We start from the raw sequence: 26,565 nt of genomic DNA, 5'->3' as shown, positions 1-26,565 counted from the left end.
AATTAAAATCACACATAAAGGGGCCCCTGGGTGGCTCATATAGTTAAGCGTCTGACTTTGGCTCAGGTCATGATCTCCAGGACCTGGGATTGAGCCCCACATTAGGCTTCCCACTAAGCGGGGAGTCTGCTTCTCCCTCTTCCTCTGCCTCTTCCCCCTGCTTGTGCTCTGTCTGTCTCTCTCTCAAAATGAATAAACAACATCTTAAAAAAAATCATACATAAAAACAAAAGGACCACGAAACCCAGATGAGGGGAGTTTAGGCAAAGGTCTCCGGCTATGTTTGAGATCAGCTCAGGATCCTTCCACACAAAAGCTAACGTTTGCTAAACATTTACCACTTGTTTAAGACCTTTACACATATAGGGGCGCCTGGGTGGCACAGCGGTTAAGCGCCTGCCTTCGGCTCAGGGCGTGATCCCGGCGTTCTGGGATCGAGCCCCACATCAGGCTCTTCAGCTATGAGCCTGCTTTTCCTCTCCCGCTCCCCCTGCTTGTGTTCCCTCTCTCGCTGGCTGTCTCTATCTCTGTCGAATAAATAAATAAAATCTTTAAAAAAAAAAAAAAAAAAAAAAAGACCTTTACACATATTAACTCAACCTTCGTCACAACCCTGTTAGGTAGGTGCTGTTGACATCCCCTTTTGCACAGCAGGAATGGAAGCTTAAGTAACTGGCCACAAGCCAGCTGGGTAGAAAACGGCAGAGCCAGGGTTGAACCCAAGATAAAGACATTAGAAAAGTTGATCCCACCCTAGAAGTACACCAACTAAATTGTAATCGCACCTTCCACCACTACTGAAAGGAAACTGGCTCTGAAGAGCTTGAAGTGGGGAGTTGGAAGGGGAAGAAAAGTGATTGCACTGGTGCACAGTTCAGTGTGTGGGATGGTTTCGAGGTGCTTTTCTTACTGCGTGCCAGGTAGATCCAGCAGTGAGCTCGGATTTTTCCAGGAGGACCACATCTTTCATCCCCGCTTTGGCGAGGTGATAAGCCAGACTCACACCAACGCAGCCGCCTCCAATGATCACAGTTTCCGCTTTGTCTTTCCACCTTGTTTCTGCAGATGAGGGTGGGTTTTCCTCTCTGGAAGACAATTTTTGTCAATGGTAGTTTTACTAGGCTGTGGTAGCTATAGTTTTCCTGACTAATGTGTTTCTTCTGGTTTCTCTAATATTGTAACAGTGCCTGGGAGGTTGGCATAGTACTGCTTTAATCATTTGGGGCATCTAAATCCTGACTGATGCAACCTGGTTAGGGGAGGGAAGAGGAGGCATGTGAGCCCCACTCCATATAATTCCGGTCCATTGTAGATAACTAATAGAACTAAAGAATTGAACATGACTTCTTTTTTTCTTTTTTCCCAAAGGATCTAGAGAATAATTTTTCTGTCTAAAGAACATACCTATAATCATTTTAATCTATGAAAAACCATAATCATCATGAAGTTTAGCTTCTATAAACCTTGGGTCACCATCCAATGTGTTCCAGGCTGAAAAGAGCCAAATGGAGTAAAACGTACTTCCTCACTTAACTTCCTCACCGCATACATTCTTCTCTCGTTTTACAATTATTGCTCAGTGGTTTAATATATTTATTTGCATGACTTTCTTCCTAGCTGGATCGTGTACTTCTCCAGGACACATTGTGCAAAGCAAGGTGTATTTAAGGCGAAGAGGAACATATACACCCCTGTTTGCTTACACATAGACAATCTCGGGAAAAATACAGAAGGCACTGTCAACACTTGACTGGGGAAAACGGTGGGGGTAGGAGTGGCTTCGCACTGGGAACCCTTTGATACTTTTTCACTTTGTACGTGCGTGCACGTAAAAGAAAACATACAGAAATCTAGGAGAAATCCAAATGCCAACTTGTCGGAAGCCAAAGCGCCCCTGACCCGGCACACTGCCTCAGGCCCTCGCTCCCGCCCCGGCAGCCGCCCAGCCGCGGGCCTCCGCGCGGGCCGGGCCCCCACTCACCCTTGGCGGCCGCAGGCTGAGCGCAGGCGGCCGGGGGAGCCCCGCAGCGGGAGGCTCGGCAGCGGAAGGCCCCGCAACCGCTGTGCGCTCAAGCGGAGCATGGCGAGGCCGCGGAGGCGGAGGCCCAGGGCGCGGGCACCTGCTCCGAGGCCAGCCGACAGCCTGGGGCGGCGGGGGCGGCGGGCCGGCGGCTCCGCGGGGGGGTGAGGGGGACCCTCCCCCGGGCGAGGGGCGGGCTCGACCGCTAGCGCGCTCTCCCGGACCCGGCGCCCACACAGTCGCGCCGTGATGGCACCGGCCGGAGGCCCCGGGGAGAAAAAGGTGAGTTTCTGGGCGTCCGCGAGGTATTCAGACCCTCTGGCCGCGGGGCTCCCAGTGCCCGGAGTTCAAACCCCACCTCAGCCCTTGGCCGAGCTCTGCGGCCTTGGCCGGGCACCTGGACGGCTCTGGGCCTCGGTTTCCGCGATCGCCAGTTGCCGGGGATGACAGTACCATCTTGGCGACAGGATTAGATAACAATCTCAGGTAACATGTATGGAGCCCTGACCCAGTGCCCCCCGTTTGCAGACTGCTTTATGCAAATTATCTGATTTTCATGATTATTCCTTTTCAGGTGAGGAAACTGAGGCCCTGAGAGGCAACTGGTTTAAGGTCACCCATTCTAGTCCACGGTGAAGCAGGGATTTGAAATCTAGCTTCGGATTCAGGGGCCATGCTCACATTTTCTACCCTCAGCCCATTTACACTGTCAGGTCTTCGGCTCAACGGGCGCCAGAGCTCAGTTCCCTCATGTTTTGGGAAGGGTGGCAGCCTGGCCCTGCAAGCGGAGGGCTGGCCTGAAACCAGTCCGGGCTGCAGACCCTCCCAGAGCTGAGGCTGCGGAGGAGGGGTGGGTAGGGGAGTGTGCAGCAGGTAGGGGGTGTGCAGGGTGGGGTGGAGGGGCTCGGCCTCTTCTCATCAGTCAGACCGGTCTCCCTGGCTCCTTCTCTAGGCTCGTTCCCCATCTGCTCACCAACTGGGAGCCTTGTCCCCCGCCCCCTTTCTCTGCTGGGTGTGTGCTTGGTGAGGAGAAGGGGTGACAAAACAAAATTAGGAAAGCCATGAAGTTGGCCACAGGACATCTCCAGGATCTCTCAAAGCAGCCCACCTGTGCCCCTAAATTCAGTGAGGGTGGGGAAGGGAGAAGCTATATACACGTGGAAATGTGAGCCACTGATCTGTTTATTCTAAAAGGTTGGGAACAACCAAGATGCCCAAGGGTGGCGGGCTCCCTAAATAAAGGTGCACCCACTTAAGAAGTTGTTAGGCAGCCAATTAAGAAGCTAAGTATGGGAACAAGCAAACTGTTTTGGCAATGTTACCTCACAAAAGGATGTTTTTCTTATTATAAAAGTATAATATGAGCATTGAAGAAAATGAGCTTAATAAAAAGATAAAGACGTTGTGCTGATTTCTTCTTCCAAATTTTCTGTAATACTGTGTTCACCTTTAGCTTATTTTTTTTTAAGATTTTTATTTATTTATTTGAGAGAGAGACAGACAGCCAGTGAGAGAGGGAACACAAGCAGGGGGAGTGGGAGAGGAAGAAGCAGGCTCCCAGCGGAGGAGCCTGACATGGGGCTCGATCCCAGAATGCTGGGATTACGCCCTGAGCCGAAGGCAGACGTTTAACGACTGAGCCACCCAGGCGCCCCCCTTTAGCTCATTTTTAAAAAGGTTTTTAAAAAATGCTGTCCCTGTCCAATTTCTTCCCAGCCTCCGCTCTTGCAACACCAAGATTATCATATGGTAACCCACGCTAAGGTGGACCTGAGAGTTAAAATGTTAGTGGGAAGCAGCTAATCTCACCTCTCCTGTCAGCTAACAGGTACATCTTAAGAATTCATTTAATTGCCACAGGGGACACCTCCAGTAGCCTCATTAATCCACAAGAGCAGTCCTGGTGACAGCTTGAAGCAGAATGGATGTCTGGCGGCCTCCGGCCAGAGGGTGAAGTTGGTCTGCTCCTCTGTGTGTGAAGAGAGGCGCCCGGAAGCCAGACCTTAAATCCAGAAGTCTAGATACTGAGATCTGCAAAAAGGAAGCATAAATTCCTCTCGGAGCTCCCTCTCATCTCCGAGGCAGATTCACTGCCAAACTGAAAGGGAGAATGGAATGAAAATGTAAATGTACTGCAAATTAATTTACCGTGATCTTTATCTTACACTGTCCTCTGTCTTATTAGAGCTGTCTTTAGATCATCCTGGTGTAGTAATTAATTGAGGTGGTAAACAGAGCAGTGAAGGAGGGACTGAAAGATGTTCCAAATTCAAATCTTGACGATGGAGTTATTTTGCTAATGGCTGTTTAGAAAACTGGCAAAAGTTAAAATTTTGGACAAACATCTAGGTAACAGATCAAAATGTCTGAACTTTACTTATTATCATGAAGATACAATCAAAATAAGCCTTATAATTTTCTTAAAACCTTAGCTAATTTTCTATTAAAGAGTCTCATTTCCGCCCCCCTCCTCAGGACCAAACCTGCAGCATTTATGAGACAAGAGACATTTTCAAAAGTCTTACCTGTCTGCTAACTCTTGGCTGGTATGTCAAGGTGGTTAGCTGCTGTATGAGGTGGTAGGGATAGAGACCAATGAGATTCATCACCTGAGCCTCAGGCATTTTAAAGCCCAACAGAGGAGCCAGGTAGGTAACCAGATATTGCCGTACAGGTGATAGATGCAGGAATGGAGGGTGTTTGGCCTTAGGCAGAACACAAAGGAGGAGGTCATCCCCAATAAGAGTAGGTCAGGCAAGACTTCACTCTGCAAAAATGGAAGCTATGCCAGCATGGGCTGCAGTGAATTGGAGGCCATTTCAACAGTCCACAGGCAGTGAGGAAGGGGTAGGGGGACAGTGCTCAGAATTGTTAAGTAGATACACTCGTCATAACCCTGGGACAGATTGGATGTAGGAGGTGAGATACTATCCTATAACACCCAGATTGTATGCCAGTGTTTTTCCCCTCTAGAATCATTTGGTGTATGAGGGCAGTGACCTTGTCTTATTCCAATGTTTATTCCTCTTGCCTGGAACTCTACCTGGCATGTGGAAAGGTCTGGTGAAAGTTTAAAATGGAAGTCCTTTTTAATGTCCCAGAACTACAAAATTAGAAGAGCAAATTGCATTGTATGGAGGGAATAGAGAAAAAGGTGAGAATCATAATAAATATTAACATTTCTTCCACATTCAGCTAAAATTCATTTTTTAGATATAAAGTATGGAAAAACAGCAGAGTCGGGAGCCCTCTCTGTCAAAACTAGAAAGAGACTGGATTAGGAATTGAGAAGATCTGAAGTCTTCTTTTTTACTTACTTAGTTCTGTGATCTTGGACAAGTCACTTAGCCTCTCTGAATGTCCATTTCCTCATTTATAAAATGGGAATAAAAACTGTCTGCCCTGCCTAGCTCACAGAGCTGTCCGGAGTACCGAATGAAAACATGTATGTGAACATGCTGGAAAATGTAGGGCATCGTTATGAAGCTGTGCGTCCCTTAGGATTCTGTGTAGAGGTTTACACAAAAAAGAGGCTTTTTTTTTTTTCACCTAACATGAGGTCTTGCAATCCATGGCTGCTGCAACTATTCAAAGTTGTCATTAAAACACACACACACACACACACACACACACACACACACACACACACCACTGCTAGTTACACCAGCTGTTAGTCAGCTCCACCAGCCTTAGTGTGTGGCTTTCAATGGCAGGGCTGAGAGATGACACTATACCTCCAGGACTTGTGGTGACATTCCAGACAGGAAGGAGGAAAAAAATGCCCAGACGAAAGGGAGTGCCCATCTATATCAGGAAAGCAAAACTTTTCCGGAAATCTTTAACTGACTTCCACCTATGTCTCATTGGCCAGCACCGTGTCATGTGGCCACCCTCAGGAGCAAGGGAGCATAAGAATTTAAGTTGGGGACATTGTCTCCTCAAATGAAATACATTAACAAAGAAGAGGAGAGAAAATATATTTAATTAGGCAGCTATCAATGTCTGACACAAACATGTTGAAAAACCAAAATAACTATCATGGAATCAGCACTTTCACTATAATTTGACTCAGATTAAATGTTATTTCAGAAAAAATATTCACAGCAGTTTGCACAAAACAAATACCTGGAGTGTCCAAGAAATATAATATACTCAATCTTTCTGAAATATTATTAGACGTTGAGGATTTTAACAGAACTGGAGCTAAAAGAACATAGTACCACTTTTCCTAAAATTGGAGACTGCTTTTAGGGGGAAAAAAAAAAAAGGAAGAAAAATCACCTAAGATACATACCTCTTTTCTTCAGGGTATTTTGGAACGTCTGGAGAGTGGAGAGGTTGTGGTTGGAGATGGCAGCTTTCTCATAACTCTGGAGAAGAGGGGCTACGTGAAGGCTGGGCTCTGGACTCCGGAAGCGGTAGTAGACCATCCCGATGCAGGTCAGTGGCGGCATCCCCCGAGACTGTTTAGTTTAGACAGTCACAGTTTGCTTAAATCTGACTGAGAGAAGATAAGTAAATAATTCTGAGTGTTGTCTAAGGACTGTTTCACTTACCACAGTTGCCAAGATGTAGAGACAGTGACAGTACACGGGCTGAAGCATATAGAAAATGGCCTCTCGCTCCCCAGCTGCCCCCTTCCACACACACAGTTGCATCTTCAGGTACAGGGAGTGCTAAAATACCATCTTAATATTTGTTCCATGAATATTCACCCTGTGGACATTCAAGAGTTTCCTTAACATAGTAAAACTGTTATTGCTTCACATTAATCCCTCCGGCTCATTTGCATATTATACTATAATAGCGTATTTGGTAGAGAGGATTAATGGTAACCACCAGATTAGCACAGCATAGATAGTAGACATTTGGGTTTTGTTGGGGGAGAGGGGTGTGAAGAAATCAACACCGTTTCACCTCATCCCCTGAGCTAGAACAAAACAGTAAGAGTTGGAGGTAAAAACTGTGATGGGATTGGCGAGTAACATCAAACCAGAGCTTTAATTCTATTTTTATTTTTTTGAGAGCAGTCTCCTAAATTAAAGTGGAAAATAAAGCGAAAGAATGAAATGGAAACAAGCTGGGAATGGAACTTTTGATTTGCTCTGGTTGTATTCATATATGCACCGTGTATCTGAGAAACCTGGGGTCATGCTGGATTCTTCCACCCACAAGCTGTGTGACTTTGGACAAGTCATTTTACTTGTTCAAGGATCAGTTTCTTTTCTTTTTAAGATTCATTTATTTGTTTTTGAGTGAATGTGTGAGTGGGGGGAAGAGCAGAGGGAGAAGGACAAGCACACTCCATGCTGAGCGTGGAGCCCAACAAGGACTCAATCTCACGACCTTGAGATCATGACCTGAGCCAAAACCAAGAGTTGTTGCTCAACTGACTGAGCCACCCAAGTGCCCCAGGATCAGGGTCTTGACCCATGTCACAGGAGGGTATGACATGGGCTAGCTGTGAGGACTTGTGTGTCAACCCGCATGAAAAGCCCAATGCATCATACCCACTGGCCAATTTTATCGTTTCATCAGACACTCAGAGTTATATGTTAGGACCAAGCTTTGTTTCTCTGGCACTTAGCACCAAGTTTTCACCTGGCCCACGGAGAACTTGTTCTTAATTTTAGATCTTTTTGCTAAACCAGAAAGAAAGTGTTGAAATAGCAAGGATGAGGATTGGGGTAGGGGAGAGATGAAGAAAGAGAGTGGGAAGGATGTCCTTATAGGCCATCAGAAGCTCCTGACTGCATTTCTCCAGCTGCCTGCTGTTGAATCAGTTTGGTGGGGGCACCACACACACACACCTTGTCCACTATGAGAATTTCCTCATGTAAGGATTTCCCAACTGTAAGAAAACCAGTTACATCCTCCACAACACAGGCAAATGAATAAACCCTCTCTAGACCAAAAAACCAAGGGGCAATTGGCCAACCAGACCTTAATGTCTGCCTATGACTGCACCAGACCATTGAAGCCCATGGACAGGGCAATATGAGGCCACTCCAAACAGTCCCAATTTAGTATTACTCTGCCATGTCCTGGTCCTTGAACTCTACTGACCTTAATCTGCAATTTTGTATAAGAACTAGGTTTGAAATTGTGTCTAATTGAAAGAGATTGTGAGTAGGTAAGCTACTTTTGCTGCAAATGATAGCTCCGATGATTTTTATCTTTTTAACTTAAATTTTAAAAACTACTTTGTAGTTCGTCAACTTCACACAGAATTCTTGAGAGCGGGATCAAATGTCATGCAGACTTTTACCTTTTCTGCCAGTGAGGACAATATGGAAAGCAAGGTAAGCTGTCATTTTGATGGGGGTGGGGGTGGAGGGAGGGCAGGGAAAACATCAGGGATCATGTATAATAAAAATAACCTCTTGAAGAAAAGGTATGGAATTGACCTGATATGTTACTACACTTTATTACAAACTCCACATAAAATGTCTATTAAGGAATTAATCATTATGTAAACAAATATATACTACACAAATGAGCTTTTTTTCTGCCTTGTTAGCTGGAGTGGAGAGGAAGATAGGACTGGGAAGGAACAGGCCATTGGAAGGACATGGTCCTCCTGTGTTATTTTTTTGTAGAGAAAGAACACTTTGTAGATGCCCTTTTCACCTTATCTCACTGTCTTCTAACTTGTCCATCTGGAGACAGGGTGGCCCTTGGGAATACAGCACTGGCCTGGGAATGAGAAGAATTGGGTTTGATGCCCAACTTTGCCACCTGTTGGGCATGTGACTTTGTGCAAGACACTTGGCTGCATGGAGCACTGGTTTTCTCTGCGCAAAATGGAGACCACTTATGCTTAGATGCATCAGGTTGTTGAGAAAAGTAGAGAAGGGGAAGACTGTGGAAGTACTGCGAGGTATTCTGCATATGTAAAGTGTTCATACTTGTCAATGTTCATGCCCATTGATTCAGTCAACCAACCAACATTTACTGAACACCTGTTATAGTCCAATCTCTATGCTGAAAACAAAGATGAAAGAAAGGCACAGAGCCTGTTCTGAAGTGGCTCACAGTCCAGTGAGGAAGGCAAACAAACATTTACTAAAATGCCATGTAGGGAGAACAATAATGGAAATAGAAGCTCACTGATAGTAAAGGAGAAGGTGCCCAAGTCTGCTGGTCTCAAATTGCAGGGTTTTTTAAATTTTATTTTATTTAGCTTCAATTAATTAACATAGAATGTATTATTAGTTTCAGAGGTGGAGATCAGTGATTCATCAGTTGCATATAACACCCAATGTTCATCACATCACGTGCCCTCTTTCATGTCTGTCACCCAGTTACCCCATCCTCCCTCAAACTGCAGTTTAAACTATGCCTTGGACTCCTCTTACTTGCTCATTGCCCCCTTTGTATCTGTTCTGAACCCTTGCTCTCTGACCTCAGTGGGAAGCTGTGAACGAGGCTGCGTGTGACCTTGCCAGGGAAGTGGCTGGCAAAGGTGATACCTTGGTAGCAGGGGGGATCTGCCAGACATCACTGTACAGACACCACAAGGATGAAGTTCGAGTTAAAAAACTCTTTCAACTCCAGCTCGAGGTTTTTATAAAGAAAAACGTGGACTTCTTGATTGCAGAGGTAAGCCTAGTACTTCAGGGAAAGGAGTTGCTCTCTTCTGACAAATCCCACTACATAATCTTTGCTTTCATGAGGGTAGGGGACTGCTTTGTGCCCTCATTTCCTCAGGGTACAGGGTCAAAGGTTTATGTACATGCCCTGCAGTCAAGGCAAACACCCTCTCACTTGCATGCTAGGTTTTAGTGAAGTCAAAGGGCAGACCCAGGACAGGCCTGACCGTAGCCTTGGTTTTCTTTGGGTGGTTGTAGCAGCCGACTCACAGGGGACCCTACGAAGTTGGGTGAGAAGGGTACAGTGCTTCAGGGAGCAACCTCTCCTGTGGGAGGGGCAGGGCTGGAAGGAGCTGTGCAGGGGCTGGAGACTATGAGGGAACCTACCTAGGAGGTAGGTGGCTGCTCAGGTTCGTGCGGGCCCTGCTAATAATACTCAGTACCAAGTAGTTCCCTTGCCCTCCTCTGTCCATGCTTTGCTCACTCCCATCCCTCTGCTCTCACTCAAGCTATAACATGTGAGTGATATTTTGAAGAAAGAATATGGTCTTTGATTGGACATGAAGGCCCAGAACATTCTCTTCCTTCCACTTCCAAAAATTACAAAGCCCTCATTCCCCATTTCCCACCTTTGGTACCACTTGGAGTCAAGCTCTCAGCCCAAGTCTCTACCCCCAACAAGGACAATAGTCTCCCAGGTGCTCTTTCCCTTATCACTCTCTGAATCTATTGAAAAGCTCGCTTCATCACCCTTCCCAAGGCTCAGGGCCACCCAAGCCCAGCAAACGCACTTGGCAACAATCATCTGCAGAGATGGGCGCAAACCACCCAACAGGTTCTCCAGACGGATGGGAACACAAGTTTGTTTTGTAAGAACCTCTCTGTGGACTCTCTCTGCTATTCCTCACCCACCGCTTCTGCAGAATCTAAGTCAAGAAGGAAGAACACGGGGAGATTTTGGCTGGCTTTTCTTCACTTAGTTAAGGTCAACTTTTCAATTGTGGCCCTTAAGGGGGTTCCCAGGAAGACCCCTGCAAATGACTTTGGTTTACCGGCAAGGTGTCCTGTCCACCCTTAACAAAGAAACTCAGTAGCTCTTCTCCCTTGCTCTGTGCCACAGTGGTCTCCCTGGGGGAAATCATCATATTTCTCCTTACTTCATGGAGCACTTATGAACCTCTAAAGGGGAGTGAATATAAAATCACTTTGAAGTAGAAAGTATAATAAACTATTCCTTATTTTTCAGAGATTACAGCAGCTCCATAAAAGATGAGTCTAAAATTTATTAGTAAGGGACGCCCAGGTGGCTCAGTTGGTTAAGTGTCCGACTCACTTCCGGCTCAGGTTGTGATCTTCAGGGTCATGAGATCCAGCCCCACATGGGGCTACACTCTCGGTGGGGAGCCTCCTTGGGATTCTCTCTCTCTCCCTCTCCCCCTCCCCCTACTCACATATGCTCTCTCTTTCTCTCAAATAAATAAATCTTCAAAAAAATAATAAAATTTATTAGTAAAACTTTCATTCCTGGGTCCTGGGATTGAACCTCGCGTTGGGCTGCTTCTCTCTCTCTCTACCCCTCTGCCCCCCACTTGTGTTCTCACTCTCTCTGCTCTCTTTCTCTCAAATAAATAATAATCTTTAAAAAAATAACCTTTGTTCCTTCAAAATTATGATTTTAAATACTCAATTACGTTAAAAACCTTTGTGGGTTTTGTTTTTGTTTCTGTTTTTTTCCATAACAGTCTTCATCTTGCTGAATTGATGATCTCTGAATGAAAATCTGTATTTTATTGTTAAAGGAATTAAAATGTTTACTCAGAAAAGTATTCTTTACTTTGCTAAAGACCTGTTCCTCAGCAAGTTTTACCACACATACTTGGTCATTTTTATAACTATTTTGCAACATTTGCATTCCACCTTTCAAAATCTGCTTTACGTTTGGACCAATAGAAAAAGTGAAATCTCTCTTAGTATTTTGAGCATGCTGAAGAAGCCATATGGGCTGTGGAAGTCTTAAAAGAATCGGGTAAGCCTGTGGCAGCTACCATGTGCATAGGCCCGGACGGAGACATGCGTGGTGTGACACCTGGAGAATGTGCTGTTAAGCTGGTGAAGGCAGGTAATTGGGACCCATAATGTGATCATGAGTTCAGCTGTTTATCAAATTTAACAATGGTTGCTTAATCTTGTAAGAGCAGTTCAGAACAGAAGAACTAACTGGCATTGGTTTCCCTCCTGGTAAAAGTTGGGAGGTGGAGAAAGATAACTAATCTCCAAGGCAATTTCCAACGATTAAAAAATAAAATAAGTAAAATGTAAAAGCTCTTTATTTCTTTGCATAGGGGCTGCAATCGTGGGCGTGAACTGCCGCTTTGGGCCCAGCACCAGCTTGAAGACAATGCGGCTCATGAAGGAGGGCCTGCGGGCCGCAGGGTTGAAGGCATACCTGATGGTGCAGTCCCTGGGCTTCCACACCCCTGACTGTGGCAAAGGCGGGTTTGTGGATCTCCCGGAATACCCCTTTGGTAAGCTCAGGGCGTAGGAGCGGTCCTTGCGTTTTCTTGTGCTGACAACATGGAAACGGCTATAATGAACAGCTATGGTGCAGTCTTACGAAAAGAGACTGCGTAAGACAAAGACAGTCATGTTAATGAAAAAAATGAGCATAATCTAAAGTTCAACGTGTTTTAATTTTCAAAAGTGCCCATCAGAGCACCTGTGATTTGAATGTAGGGACAGTAACAGAAATGCTGTGACTATTGTGTTGCAGGACTAGAGCCCAGAGTTGCAACCAGATGGGATATTCAAAAATATGCCAGAGAGGCCTACAATCTAGGGGTCAGGTACATTGGCGGGTGCTGTGGATTCGAGCCCTACCACATCAGGGCAATCGCAGAGGAGCTGGCCCCCGAAAGGGGCTTTTTGCCCCCAGCTTCGGACAAACACGGTAGTTGGGGAAGCAGCCTTAATATGCACACCAAACCCTGGATTCGAGCCAGGTAGGAATTGTTTAATTAACATTACTATTCTTCTCTAATCTCGTTTTATTTATTGTTAGAAACCCTATGCATGCAATAAAAATTAAAAAAGTATAGAGTATGTAAGATTGAAACTAAAAGCTGCCCCTCTCCTTACACCAGTTCCATTCCCAGAGGTGATGACCTGTTTGCCATTTGTGTTTTGAAGTCATATACCTTATGTCTGGTTTTACCAATTTTAAGCTGTGATTACTGCTAACCCTTTACAAAAGCTGAGGCGTTTAAATCATATAACATTCCCCTTTTCTCCCTGTTCTACTTTTTCCAATTTTGATTTATTACATTTTTATTTCTTCTGTTGGTTATCTTTATAAGTTTGAATGTTCTATTTAACCACCTATTTCTTTATCCATTGATGTAAAGCAGTATCTCTTAATTCCACTCTGTAAAACAAGAATTAACTCTTTCTGCTCCCCTCTACTCTTCCTCCCTCATCTACCTCTTGGCTTCTTTAAGTGATACCATTACTTTTACATCATCAAGGATTAGAACCACTGTGTTCTGCTCTATAATTATAATTAAGTCTTTCAAGATTTGTAGATTATTATAAAAATGTAAAGCTAGTAAATAACATTTACAATATTGTTATAATTGTCATATTAAACAAACAGGATTCATGAAATATAATAATCAGAATGCAACTCTAATTTTGTCTCCCTCTGTCTCTTTAAACCTGCTCATTGGGTGATATCTTTCCTCTCTGCCTATTTGAAAATACTGACGTGTCCCCAAGACTTTGTTGGGTAGTCTTAGGCAAAAGAAAGCTCCATGACCACTTTATTTAGCAAACACAATCTTAATTCAGTAATTAAAAGTGCTCAGTTCCAGGGACACCTGTGTGGCTCAGTCAGTTAAGTGTCTGAGTCTTGATCTCAGCTCAGGTCTCGATCTCAGGGTTGTGAGTTCAAGTCCTACACTGGGCTCCACACTGGGCATGGAGCCTGATTTAAGAAAAAAAAGAAAGTGTTCGGTTCCACATAAAATCAAAATTTGGAACACACGAAACTTATATTTTCTCTTGTTTTCCAGCAGTTGTCTTCAATAGGCAGGAAACTATGGAAGGCCAGGCTGACCCTTCTTTGTCCATCTTATGCTTCCAGCTCTCCCTTCCCATCTTGCTAACCAGGATTTCTGACCTCTTCAGATTCAAAGGGAGAGAAGAGAGGATGGCAAGGGGGAGTAAACTGTACTTGGCCTGCAGCCTAACAGGAAGTCCGCATTTTCTGGGCCTGGCAGATCTTCACGAGTGCTGCCATGGTTCCTTACATGCTTCCACTGGGAACTTTTGCCTGTACTTCTCATGCCACAGGCATCGCATTCTTCTCTGTCTGCTACTTCCCTTTCAGACCCTGGCTTTTTCAGCACGTCACTCCAGATATCCCCTACTTGGGGGGTCTAGTTGTCCTTCCTGGTGATTCTAAATACCTCTAGATTTCAAACATGTCTTTTTCTGAAACGTGGTATGAAACCCAATGATTGCTTTTTTTTTTTTAAAGATTTTATTTATTTATATGATGGGGGGTGGAGAGAGAGAGCACAAGCAGGGGGAGTGGCAGACAGAAGAAGAGAGAGAAGGAGACTCCCCACAGAGCAAGAAGCCCCATGTGGGGCTCAATCTCCAGGAGACTGTTATCATGACCTGAGCTGAAGGCAGATGTTTAACTGACTGAGCCACCCAGGTGTCTCCAATGATTGCTTTTGATAGAAATGTGAGAAAGGCTTTAATGGACATAGTTTTCCAGTCTGTACGTTGAAACTGAAGTTCTACTTTAGCCTGATCATCCACCACACCTGTGTGTATGTTTGGCAAACATACACACACACACACACACACACACACACACACACACAAATATATATAAAACATACTGGACTTAGAAAATTGGCATACATTTTTTAATTAATTTTTTTTTTTTCAAACACAGGGCCAGAAGGGAGTATTGGGAAAATCTGCTGCCAGCTTCGGGCAGACCTTTCTGTCCTTCATTGTCACAGCCAGATGCCTAAGAAGTGGTGAAAGAAAACACTGAAATGACAGCACAGAAAGAAATCTGGAACTCTTCCTCGCCTTTACCCTTCACCCACCCTGCTCTCTCCAGCTGAACAGCGAATGTGCTCCTGGCCCTTCAGTTCAGGTCAACATATGCACCTTGCACTCCGGCTGCGGACAAGCCCCCAGCTGGATGCTGCAGGAGATGCAAAGACGATGAGAAAGGCCCCTGGTCCTCCAGTTACTTACTGTCCAGCCATGCTGTGGTACCTTCTTCAGAAAATCATCAAGAACAGCAAAACTCGTCTTTTAGGGTAAATTTGAGATTTAAAAATAAACAGAAGTCACTGAACACCAAATCTATTGATTAATTCAGGCAACTAAGCTGGGTGCTTGAGGAAGATAGAGGAGCAATGAGTTTGCTTTTCTTCCATGATTTGTATAATGACTCCAAGGGCAATCCCAAAGGAATAGATGCAAAAAATGTTTTGAGCAATGGCAGGGTTATTGAAATAAGTGTATAACCTTCCAAAGTGATTACTTTCAAAGATGATTTTACTTAAAGGTGGTAGGTCCTTAAAAAAAAAAAGGTGTTAGGTCCTAGAATTTTTTAAATGTATCTTTATGAGGGGCACCTGGGTGGCTCAGTCAGTTAAACGTCCGACTCTTGATTTCTGCTCAGGTCATGATCTCAGGGTTGTGAGATCGAGCCCTGCGTCCAGCCCAACATTGAGCCCTGCATCTGCACTTGGCATGGAGCCTGCTTGGCATTCTCTCCTTCCCTCTCCCTCTGCCCCTCCACCCCCAATAAAAAACATAAATTTAAAAAATGTGTCCTTACAATCACAAATCGCTAGATTATAAACAGCTTAAGGACAAGGACAATGTGATGTTCTTCTTATATTTTTCCTTAAAGTATTTAGCACTGTGCTGGGCCTAATAATAGATGTTCTAGATGCCCAATGAAATGCTTATTTTTGATTGTTAAAATAAGTAAAAATAGGTCAACAGCTTTAGAAGACTTATTTAAAAGTCAGAGTTCTTATCTATCTTGATCTGCTATCTTCTTGACTTACGTTTGTGCTATTTGCCATGTGCCAATATCTCGCTGTTTTTTCTAAAACAATGCATCAATTTGTGATAATTTATAAAATTAAAGATGATTTACCTGTTGTAGTGTTTGAATATTTAAAATATCATGGACATTCTCTGGAAAATAATAGCAAACATTTATTACTTATTATGTTCTAGGCTATTGCTTCTCTCTCGTTCTCACACTCTATCTATCACATCCATCCATCCATTCATCCATCCATCTATCTAGTCACACTCATTTGTCCCTTATAGGGATTAAAATATGAGAGGGTTTTTAACGCAGTAGTTTAAATGTGAGGAAACTAAGGCTAAGTTAACTTGCCTGTGGTCCACAGTTAGTAAATGGTAGAACTGGGATATTAACCCACATGATCTGGCTCCAGAATCCACGTTCACAAGCACTATACTGCACATACACAGCTGCTGCTTTTATCAGACTCTATCCAAATTTTTGTGTTGTGGAGTTTCATGGATTTTTATCAGCTTTGCTTAATATGAATCAACCCTTCAATCCTGTTTCTGTGAAGTAGATAACTGGGAACTCATTAAATGTTGCCATTTACCCATAACACATAACCCCCATGCTAGAAATTAAAGGGTAAGTCATTTACCACCATCCCAAGGCCTTGGGGGTCCTTGAGGATGACTAATACAAGTCACTAAGCCTGAGTATCTTTGCCAGCATCCTCAACCAGGGCCATCCAGCCTCTGTTTGGACTCTTCCAGTAGTAACTCACTACCTTGCAAGATCACATATGATTTTTTAAAGATATATTTCATTCTTTGAAAGTTATTGCATCTATTAACCAGAAATCTACTCATCAACAGCTTTTGCCTATTTGTCCACATATTAATGTCTGGGCACCCATAGAAAAAACGTATGGTTTCTTCCATATGATAGCTCTTCAAAAATTTAAAGGTAGGTATCATGCTTCCCTATACTTACTCTTCCTCATTTCCCCCAACCAAAGACATAGACTTTTAAGATGTGCCTTGCCATACTAGCACCGTGAATTGGACAATTAACTTTTCCATCTTAATTTTCTCATCTCTTAAATGAGGATAACAATAGAACCATCCTCATTGGATTACTATGAGGATTAAGTGAAATAACAAGATATTTAGGAAGAGTGTCTGGCATACAGTAGGCATTCAGTGAACATAATATAGTGTAATACAATTAAGTGACTTGGTTCCCAATCCCCTCATCCTCATGGTGACTCTCCTTTGGCCACATCCAGCATCAAAGTCTCTACTTAAGTTTAGTCCCTGGTCCTGAACCCCGCACTCCACGAGTGGATGCTCGCACAACAGCTTGATAGATGAAATAAATAAATGAATAAATATCTTTAAAAATTTTATATATAATAGTCATTGTCTTCTACATATACTTTACAAGTATTTTGAAAGTATAGTGGAAGTAAAGATCTCTTCTACACTTTCAGCAAAATGATTAAGTATCTATGGAAAAAATTAGCAAGAAATGTGTAAGAGCTGTTGAAAGGAATTTGAGGATGCTACTGTAGGATACAGAATAAGACGAATAAATCTATACATGCTTATAAAGAGAAAGACACAATTTTGTAAGATGTTAAGTTATTCTAAATTGATTAATAAATGTAGTATAAACCCAGTGAAAAATATCATCAGGATTGAGGGAAGATAGACATGCAAACTTTTGGGTTCATATCAGGAGAAAAACCATAAGGGTTATGGGCAAATTAGAAAAAGAGAGATAGGGGCGCCTGGCTGGCACAGCGGTTAAGCGTCTGCCTTCGGCTCAGGGCGTGATCCCGGCGTTATGGGATCGAGCCCCACATCAGGCTCCTCCGCTGGGAGCCTGCTTCTTCCTCTCCTACTCCCCTGCTTGTGTTCCCTCTCTCGCTGGCTGTCTCTATCTCTGCCGAATAAATAAATAAAATCTTTAAAAAAAAAAAGAAAAAGAAAAAGAAAAAGAGAGGTAGTCAGGAAGGTGTAGCCTTGCCAAATAATCAGTATATGTAACATAGCTGGAGTGATTAAAACCACTGGATATGTGCATTTTTAAAAAAGAAAGATCAATAGAATGTATGATAAAGTGGGCATTTCAGGTCAGTGAGGAAAAGCTGGATTGTTTAATAATGATGGACATTTGGTCAATCATATGGAAAGAAAAAGTTGGACCTCTTAGAACAAGTTCAAAGTTGATCAAAGTTTTAAATATAAATGCATAAAAGAAAAGCCATAAAAGAAAAAAACATAAATTTTACCATACAAAAAATTTAAATGTCTGCACAAAACTCAAAACACTCTAAACAAAGGTAAAGTCAAGTGGGAATAATGTGTAACAGGGTTAGTACCTGCTGTTCCAGGAGGGGGTCTTGAGCTGTCTTAGTTCAACTGTCTCCCCATCTATGCAGATATTGTGAGGGTGGGGCTCACCTATGAGAGTGGAGTTCAGAGCTCCATTCCACCGCATTTTCTTGGGCTTACAAGTGTTACGCAGGGAGCTGTATGCAGCTGGGGGCCAAGAAAAGCCTTAAAGTCAGCACTAGCAGCCTCACCATTGTTCAACCATCACTATTCCACTGTAAGCTATGATGCTGTGAGTCGGATGCACCAGGAAGCACAGTGCACCTGGGAGAGGTGATGTGAGCTTCCAGGTACTGACAGGGACTTCAAGCAGCTTCTGAGCATTGACACATTATCCCTTAATGTGGTACCTGCCAGGCCCCACTTGACTCTTCCCTTCCCAGGCAACAGATCCTCTTCTTTTCTGGGCAACTTCTGGGGATCAGTTCCTAGCTCCTGCACCCTGCACATGGACATTGTATTGCCTTCTCCCCATTTCCCTCAATGCCCACAACCTTTCAAGGTTTTCAGAGAAACCCTCTTTTCCTCCTGCTCTGTGGGTTATAATAGGACATTAGACCAAAATCAATAGAAAAATGAGGTCCACTTTCCGAAAAGACATCTAACTTGGAGGTGGGGGAAATATTTGCCTTAGAGCTTTGCCGTGTAGAGGGAAAGGAGGGTTAATAGATTTACAGATTAAAGCAATCTGAATGCTTATATCCTGCCACAAATACTGCACACATTTGAGAAGTTAAGAGAAACTTTCCTTACCCTATAGATTAGGATATATATTTCCTTAACCTCTGATGGGTAGGAAAAGATAGGCAACATATCCAAAATTAGATAAATACATGTCAAAACAATGAAATATCTTTTTTCACCTATTACTGATAAAAACCAAAAAATTAATAAGGGTATAGGGGAAAAGACGCTGTCACACATAGGCTTTTTGTAGAAGTGTAAACTGGTACTAACTATTTGAAAAGAAATTAGGCCACGGCTATCAAAATTAAGAATTCACACACTCTTGAACTAGCAGTATCAGTTCTAGGAATGCAACCTATATTTATTTTCATATTTGTGCAAAAGTATATATCTGGAAATTACCAAAATATTCATAATGAAACATTAGTTGAGTGGATTAAGGAACATCTCCAGGATGATAAAACGTGGAGCCACTAAGAAGAATACATTACGTCAACATGTACCGAAATGGAGGGCTCTCCTAGACAGGCTGTTAAACGAAAGTGTGCTCCTGCTGTTTTGTATAGAATATTTCCAGGAGGAATGCTTCCTTCTTATGGAAAGGGGACTAGTGACAGAAACCGTTGCCGGGTGAACTGGGGAGATCCCAGGGCCTGAGGCCTTGACTCAACCCATCGCAAAGAAGTCAACGAAGGTTCTTGGTCTCATCACAGGAAGCAATTCGAGGACAGACACACAACACAAGCGGGAAAGTTTATGAAAGCAAAAGTACATCCTCTGAGCAAATATGAGAGCCCGTAAACTCAAGAGAGACAGAGCTGCTGACCTGGGGTTTGGGTTTCTATCTTTTATTGACAGATTTAACCCAGGGGTTGGGATATTCATTTCTTGGAGCAGGAATTTTTTGGAAGCAGGGTTTCATGCCTTTTCTTCCTTACTTGGTCAGGGGTTTCCTGTCATAGCACTTGCCATCTTGGGCCTGTCTAGTTTGATCTGGCTTCTTGTGGAGCGCTGCCATGACAGGCCTCTGACTTTCCTGATAGCTGCCCATGACTTCCTCTATTCTGGCCTCTGGGTATCCTGTTAGAACCTAACTAACTTGCTACCCTAACAAAACTATGGTACAGTAGGAAGACTTCCTTTTCTCTGATACCTTTTTTAGTGTCTTAATATGGGTAGTTATTATTTTTTCAATAAAATTAATTAGTTTTAAAATTTATATCAAGATTGCTAATTGCAAGAAAAGAAATCATCAGATCATGAGTTCCCTGTCATGACACAGTATTAGAAACACTGCACCATCAATGATATATACCAGCCAAAAGTACCTGAGTGGAATCTAATTCAATTTAGCGGAGATACAAGTGATACAGGAATAAGGTAAACAACACCACAAGGAAGCAATCAGGAGAATCATATATTCAATAGGAGAGCTGGTCTGGTCTATTCCACAGTTCAGTACCTTGGGATTCCTCATCTATATATAAGAAACCAATGTGGGGCACCTGGGTGGCTCAGTCGGTTGAGCCTCCAACTCTAGGTTTTTGCTCAGGTGGTGATCTTGTGATCTCAGGTCATGAGGCCCTGCCTCCAGCCCCATCAGATGCTGTGGACTCTGAGCTCAGTGGGGAGTCTGCTTATCCTCCTCCCCCCTGCCCACTTGCTCTCTCTCTCTCTCAAATAAATGAATAAAATCATAGAAAGGAAGGAAGGAAGGAAGGAAGGAAGGAAGGAAGGAAGGAAGGAAGGAAGGAAGAAAGAAAAAGAAAGAAAGAAAGAAAGAAAGAAAGAAAGAAAGAAAGAAAGAAAGAAAGAGAAAGAAAAGAAAGAAAGAAAGAGGAAGGAAGGAAGAAAGAAAGGAAGAAAGAAACCAATGCAATGCATAGTCTGGATCCTAGTTTTGACAAACCTACCATAAAAGACCTTCTGGGTACAAATTGGAAACATTTGGATACAGACTGGGTATTAAGGAATCAGAATTAATTTTGACTGCGTAGGAAAATGTCCTCGCTTTTTAGAGATGCAAATGAATATTTTAATGCATACTAAAAACGTTAAATTACTGTTTAAAATTTACTTTAAATATTTCAACATAAAAAATGAGGGTTTTCTTAAAAAACAAAATTTCTACAGGTTCTGATTTGGTAGGGGGAATTAAGAACAAGGTAATCTAATGAATCATCAAACTTTACATCAGAAACCAGGCATGTACTGTATGGTGAATAACATAATATAATAAAAATATTATTATGAAAAAAAAAGAAGAAAAGAAAAAAAAAAGAACAAGGTAATCATCAAAAGTTAAGACTGCTCAGTGAAACTAAAAACTGGCTTGAACCAGGTCTTTCCAGTTCCACAGCAGATGTTTACTGTACTGGGAAGTTACCTAAAAGAGTAGATGCCCCCCTGATAAACCCTGCTGTGCCGTGTGTAGAATCAACAGTGCAAGCCAGCAAATAGCTGCAAGGGATGGAAGAGATGTGCGGAACCTGAGGAGCAAAGTTCAGCTGGAAAAACAATTCCCTTCACAACGAGCACAGACAGGGTCTGACTCCCTTCTGCAAAACCGTAAGCAGAGTTAAGCAACTCATTTTGGCTGTACAGTCAGCTGCCTTGAAGACCAGCACACACTCTGTTTAATCAATAATGAAAATGCCAAAAAGAATTTCAGAAGGCTACAATTTGGCCTGCTATCAGAGTTATTTTACTAAAGAGTCCTGAGCAAAGGAGATGGGGCATGCTGACTGGCATTGCTGGCTCTCTGCAGCCACCTTTCCTTTCATTCTGTTATTTCGTCAGAGCAGATCGGAAAGAAGAGGAGAGAAGGGGAAAGAGACGTTGTACTCTTCAGGTATAGATCCGGATGAGCTGGCCTCTTCAAAACAGAAAAATGGAAGAAGCATCTTTCCAGTTGATGGTGATGACCTACCCTGAGGGTTCTGTGCTCTCATTAACAATTATATCCACTCTCGAGGGTGCATGGTATGATGAGCATTGGGTGTTATACTGAACTAATGAATCATTGAGCATTATATCAAAAACTAACGATGTACTATACCTTGGCTAATTGAATTTAAATTAAAAAAAATTATATCCACTCTCAATCACTGGCTCATCCATTCATTACTCAAATAACATGTACTTAGTGCTTAACCTATGATAGTCATGGCACCCTTCCTATATGCTTGATAGTCCCCAATATTTATCATAAATAAGTACAATACAATGCCAGTACTCCCTGGATCATTCCTATTTACTTGCCTGTCCCTACTTGAGGGGGCAGAGGAAATATCTTGTTAATTGTTGTATTCCCAGGGCCTGTCATGTTGTAGGACTCAAAAAGATGTTGAATGAATGAATGAATGAAATGTACAAACCAGGATCTGGTCAAGGGATACAAAGATGAATACATCACTATCTTATGCTGCCTTGTTGAATTCCCTTGCCAAAAATATTTAGAAGAACAAGTACTTAATGTATGACAGACCAGCATTAGATTGTGCTGATTCAAAGAAGCCGAAGTTGGGGGGACTGGTGGGAGGAAATAGGGGGCATCAATAAGTGGACTGGCAGGTTCTGCGAGTGGAACGACAAAGGGAGCAACCCCAGGAAGGTCCAGGCTGCAAGAGCTGAGGGAAGCATTAGGATAGAGAAGGGGGTTGGGACTCAGGATCATTAGCAATGGAAAAAAGTGCACATTTAACAATGCCACTTAAAACATGGAAACCATTTTAAAGTCTAAAAACAGTGAAGCCAACACCGCCATTTTAATTTTCTCTAAAAGATGAGTTTGGGACACTGTATTCCAAACCATTTTGAGTAGCAGGGAAATTGATAAATTATACTTTTCTGATTGGGAGATTAAGAGATACTGGTCCCCCGTTCATGAAAGTTGGGGTTCTTTCCATGCTGACGAAGCCTTACAAGTTGCTACGATGAACATATATATCTATACATTCTGATTTTAGGGGTAATGCATACCTCCTCTACACTCCCACTAAAAATACTTCTTTCCTTTACCTAGTCACTCATTCATTCATTTATTCCTTGTATTCAACAAATATTTATTAAGACTCTTATGAGCCAGGCTCTGTTCTAGGTACTGGGACCATACAGGGTGACTGACTGACCTGGTTTGCCCAGGAAAAACCCAGTTTTAGCACTGAAAGTCCTGTGTGCTGGGAAAGACCTCTCTCCTGGGCCAGTGTTGGTCGTCCCAGAGCCCACAAGAGTTGAGATTTTAGATAGAGGGCCCTAGGAAGCCCTTGCTAAAGGTTATTTTCAAGAAAAGCCCTGGAGTAGATAACGACAATGGCCACATAGATTTCCTGGAGAAGCGCAGTCCAGAAAGGTCAAAGCCCGAGGTGCCTTGCTGGCCCATGTGCACAAGGAGCAGCCAAGAAACCAAGGTTGCTGAGGACACAGGGAGAGGAAAGTCACAGAAGATGAGATCTTGGAGACAAGGGGAGTAGGATCATGTGAGGACATGTCAGTCCTCGCAAGGATTTTGGCTTTCCCTGACTGATAGGAGAGGGCACGGGAGGGTTTTGACCCAGGAAGGGACAGGATCATTTTGGCTTCTGTGTTAAGAATAGGCCACAAAAAGGAAACAATAGGACAGGGAGGTGTAGCATTTAAATTGTCTTATTATTATTATTTTTAGTAATCTCTACACCCAACATGGGGCTTGAACTCACAACCCTGAAACCAAGAGTAGGCTCTTCTAACTGAGCCAGCCACGTGCCCCTTAAATTGTCTTTTTGAAAGTTCTAGTCCCTCTCAGCTGTGCCCTAGGAAACTGACGGAAAGATTACGCTCCTTTTTCGGGATCAGTTTTATCTCTCTCTCTCTTTTTCTTTAAGATTTTGTTTATTCATTTGAGAAAGAGAGAGCGAGAACATGAGCAAGGGGGAGGGGCAGAGGAAGAAGGACAAGCAGACTCCCTCCTGAGCGGGGAGCCCGATATGGGGCTTGATCTCAGGACCCCAAGATCATGGCCTGAGTAGAGGTCAGATGCTTAGCCAACTGAGCCACCCAGGTGCCCCCAGTTTTATTTTTTAAAAAAGGGAGGAATCTACTCTTTCATGGTTGAATGATAACTGCTGATTCTTAACTTTATAATGAAGAAGAAACAGTTTCGAACATGAAGACTATAGACGGTGTCATCTAAATCACAACTCTCACATGACATGAACACACCACCATAGAGTGGTGTTAAGGATGTGCAGTTGGCTAAACATCTGACTCTTGATTTCGGCTCCAGGCATGATCTTAGGGTCATGGGATCAGAGCCCTGTGTCGGGCTCCGTGGTAGGCAGGGAGTCTGCTGGAGGTTCTCTCTCTCTGCCCCTCGTTCTTGTGCTCTCTCTCTCTCCAAAATAAATAAAGAAATCTTTAAAAAAAAAAAAAAAAGGAATGTGTAGTCTGGGCTCAGACTACCTTAGTCGGAGTCTCAGCTCTGCGGCTTAGTAGCTATGTGGCCTTGAACAAATGACTTAGCTTGGGGACAACGGTTGTACCTACTCTCAGAGTCATTAGGACTGTTCAATGAATTAACACATGTGCCTGAAGCAGGGTAAATATTCATTAATGTTAAGTATTATTATAGTTATTCAGCTATCCAAGGACAGATGGTTAGTTTTAAACAGGTGAGCTTTCAGAGACAGCGCTCATGTCTTAACTAATCACCATATCCTTTTCAGCTCTGAGCATAAAATTTGTTGAATGGATAAATAACTGTTACTAAAGCATCAGTCATATTATTTTATTGACTAAAAGGACAGATAATTTGAAGATTATTTTTTGTCTTGGAAAGTAAATACTCAGATCTTGGACACATAAGAACTCTTTTGGAAATAAACTCTATCAGTCGATGTTCGTGTTTGCCAGCAACAAATCCCATTCTATCAACTTTAAGCAGAAAAAGCATTTATTAAAGGTTATTCAGAAGTTCACAGAATCTCCAAAAGGGCCAGAGTCAGGCTGAGCTGAAGGAACAACACCCAAACCAGCCCATGGCTAACCCTACTGATTACAGTAGATGCAAGGACCCCCTCCGTAACTGCTGTGTGGGCCACAACACAGGCTAGAAAGGAGATTCCACTTGATGCCTGTCTCATCATACTGCTTGCTTCTCAATCAGACTCTCAAGTTTCTGTGTCTGACTAGCAGGGCCTACGTTGCAGACCTGCTCTGTCCTAGCTGTTAGAAAAGATGGGAAAGTGACTGCTGGGGCTTCTGCTCTGGAGAGGGAAGACTCCTAAAATGGGAAATTACCCCAAAACATAGGAAAGATATTCAAAAATTGGTAGGCAGGTAGACAACATGAACACAATAACAAAACAGAAATCAAGTATTCATATTGACTAGAAATACCCCTATGATGCTATCACCTTGAAATATAATCATATGCATGAGATAGACATTGTATTTAATGCATAATTGAAGTTTAAAGCTGAGATTATAAGTTAAAGATATAAAAAGATATATAAAGAAATAAAAACTTAAAAGCAAACAAAAATATCTACTTAAGTTTTCCAGAAACTTTAATGACAGTTAGGACCTGATTTAAAATATGTACCTTTAACTCTCAGGCCTGCTCAAGTTGTTTTTCCAGACTTTTCCTGCACATTGAATACTAAACTAGAAATATAACATCTTAAAGCCCAAGGAAAGTAGCTCTCCTAGTTCAACTCCATTATTGCTGCTGAGAGGACACAGAGGCCCAGGAAAGTTTAGTGATTTATTCAAAGGGTCTTTGTTGAAAAGAAATCATGTTGAAAGTCCAAATAGTTTCTTCATTTTTTCAAGAATCCTTTTTCAGAGCCTCCCACGACACAGTGGAGAAGCAGGATGCTTTGATCAAAAGGGTCCACTACTAGGCTCCCTGCAACACCCAACCCAGAGAGGCTACTCCAGCTTGCCGTTTTCTTCTGCAGAGATTTATTCCTGCCCCCTCCTGAGTATGCTATGTCCCAAAGCCTCAGACATGAAGAATGAGACAAATAAAACCAATTTCCACAGAGGCCATAATGTAGAAAATATTGCTTCTTTTCCCCTGCTAAATCAAACAGTTGAGCCTGCTTCCCCTATAAATCCTCCCCCCTCATTGTGGCATCACGGCATTCATTTGACAAGTGTTTATCGGAGACCTACTTTGTGTCAGGCACTCTACTCAGCAGTGGTCTGCATTTATTAGCATCGATGCTTTAGGATTAATTTGGAATGGATGGAAACTTGCTCCATCTAATAAAATTCTCTTCTTTAGGGGCGCCTGGGTGGCACAGCGGTTAAAGCGTCTGCCTTCGGCTCAGGGCGTGATCCCGGCGTTATGGGATCGAGTCCCACATCAGGCTTCTCCGCTATGAGCCTGCTTCTTCCTCTCCCACTCCCCCTGCTTGCGTTCCCTCTCTCGCTGGCTGTCTCTATCTCTGTTGAATAAATAAATAAAATCTAAAAAAAAAAAAAAAAAAAAAAAAAATTCTCTTCTTTAAAATGTAGTAGAAAAACCCATCAGCTGTCTTCATTGTAAAACACCAAGCAGTTGTTAAAGTAAAAAAAGAAAATAGCCTGTGGAAGACATGTTCTGGTTCCTAAAAACATTTTAAGGAGCAGAATAGAACATTTTAAGGTGGATATGATGAAGAAAATAAATCTAAACATAACTAAAGTCACCCAGGTGCGTTCTGTATTTCTGTAAGTATCAGCACTGCATGATGGGAGAGGAGGACTGATTGGGGAGAGCAGCAAGAGCCTAGGTCATCCAAACGACCAGTTAAAATTTTATTACTT

At 42.9% G+C, this 26,565-nt stretch overlaps 2 protein-coding genes across 7 annotated transcripts in view; one reads left to right on the top strand and one right to left on the bottom strand.

The window, feature by feature from the left end:
• DMGDH (dimethylglycine dehydrogenase) overlaps positions 1 to 4,621 on the bottom strand; it is a 65,029-nt gene extending 60,408 nt beyond the window's left edge. The window contains exons 1-2 of one of the 3 annotated variants that reach the window (XM_045796406.2): positions 4,546 to 4,621; positions 911 to 1,085 (exon numbers count right to left, since the gene is read on the bottom strand). In XM_045796406.2, the coding sequence (XP_045652362.1) occupies positions 911 to 970 (60 nt within the window). In that variant the 5' untranslated portion in view covers positions 971 to 1,085; positions 4,546 to 4,621. Of the gene's footprint in view, positions 1 to 910; positions 1,086 to 1,981; positions 2,160 to 3,829; positions 3,912 to 4,545 lie in introns of those variants that run through there. The other 2 variants (XM_087862043.1, XM_045796405.2) reach the window with 2 other exon arrangements.
• BHMT2 (betaine--homocysteine S-methyltransferase 2) lies at positions 2,209 to 15,813 on the top strand. 4 transcript variants are annotated; one of them, XM_045796407.2, is made up of 8 exons: positions 2,209 to 2,302; positions 6,328 to 6,460; positions 8,231 to 8,322; positions 9,431 to 9,622; positions 11,584 to 11,731; positions 11,955 to 12,137; positions 12,383 to 12,611; positions 14,576 to 15,813. In XM_045796407.2, the coding sequence occupies exons 1-8, from the start codon at positions 2,270 to 2,272 to the stop codon at positions 14,655 to 14,657; spliced, it is 1,092 nt and encodes a 363-aa protein (XP_045652363.2). In that variant the 5' UTR covers positions 2,209 to 2,269; the 3' UTR covers positions 14,658 to 15,813. The 4 variants fall into 4 exon arrangements, with proteins under 4 accessions (XP_045652363.2, XP_045652365.2, XP_087718170.1 ...); XM_045796409.2 differs by lacking the exon at positions 2,209 to 2,302 and adding an exon at positions 2,332 to 2,506; XM_087862044.1 differs by lacking the exon at positions 2,209 to 2,302 and adding an exon at positions 3,826 to 3,848.
• Positions 15,814 to 26,565: the final 10,752 nt, after the last annotated feature.

This window comes from Ursus americanus, chromosome 5, assembly GCF_024610735.1.
Source record: "Ursus americanus isolate L20-20 chromosome 5, mUrsAme1.1.p, whole genome shotgun sequence".
Lineage (NCBI taxonomy): Eukaryota > Metazoa > Chordata > Mammalia > Carnivora > Ursidae > Ursus > Ursus americanus.
Note: the sequence above shows the minus strand (reverse complement) of the source record. Positions and strands in the feature narration are given on the sequence as shown.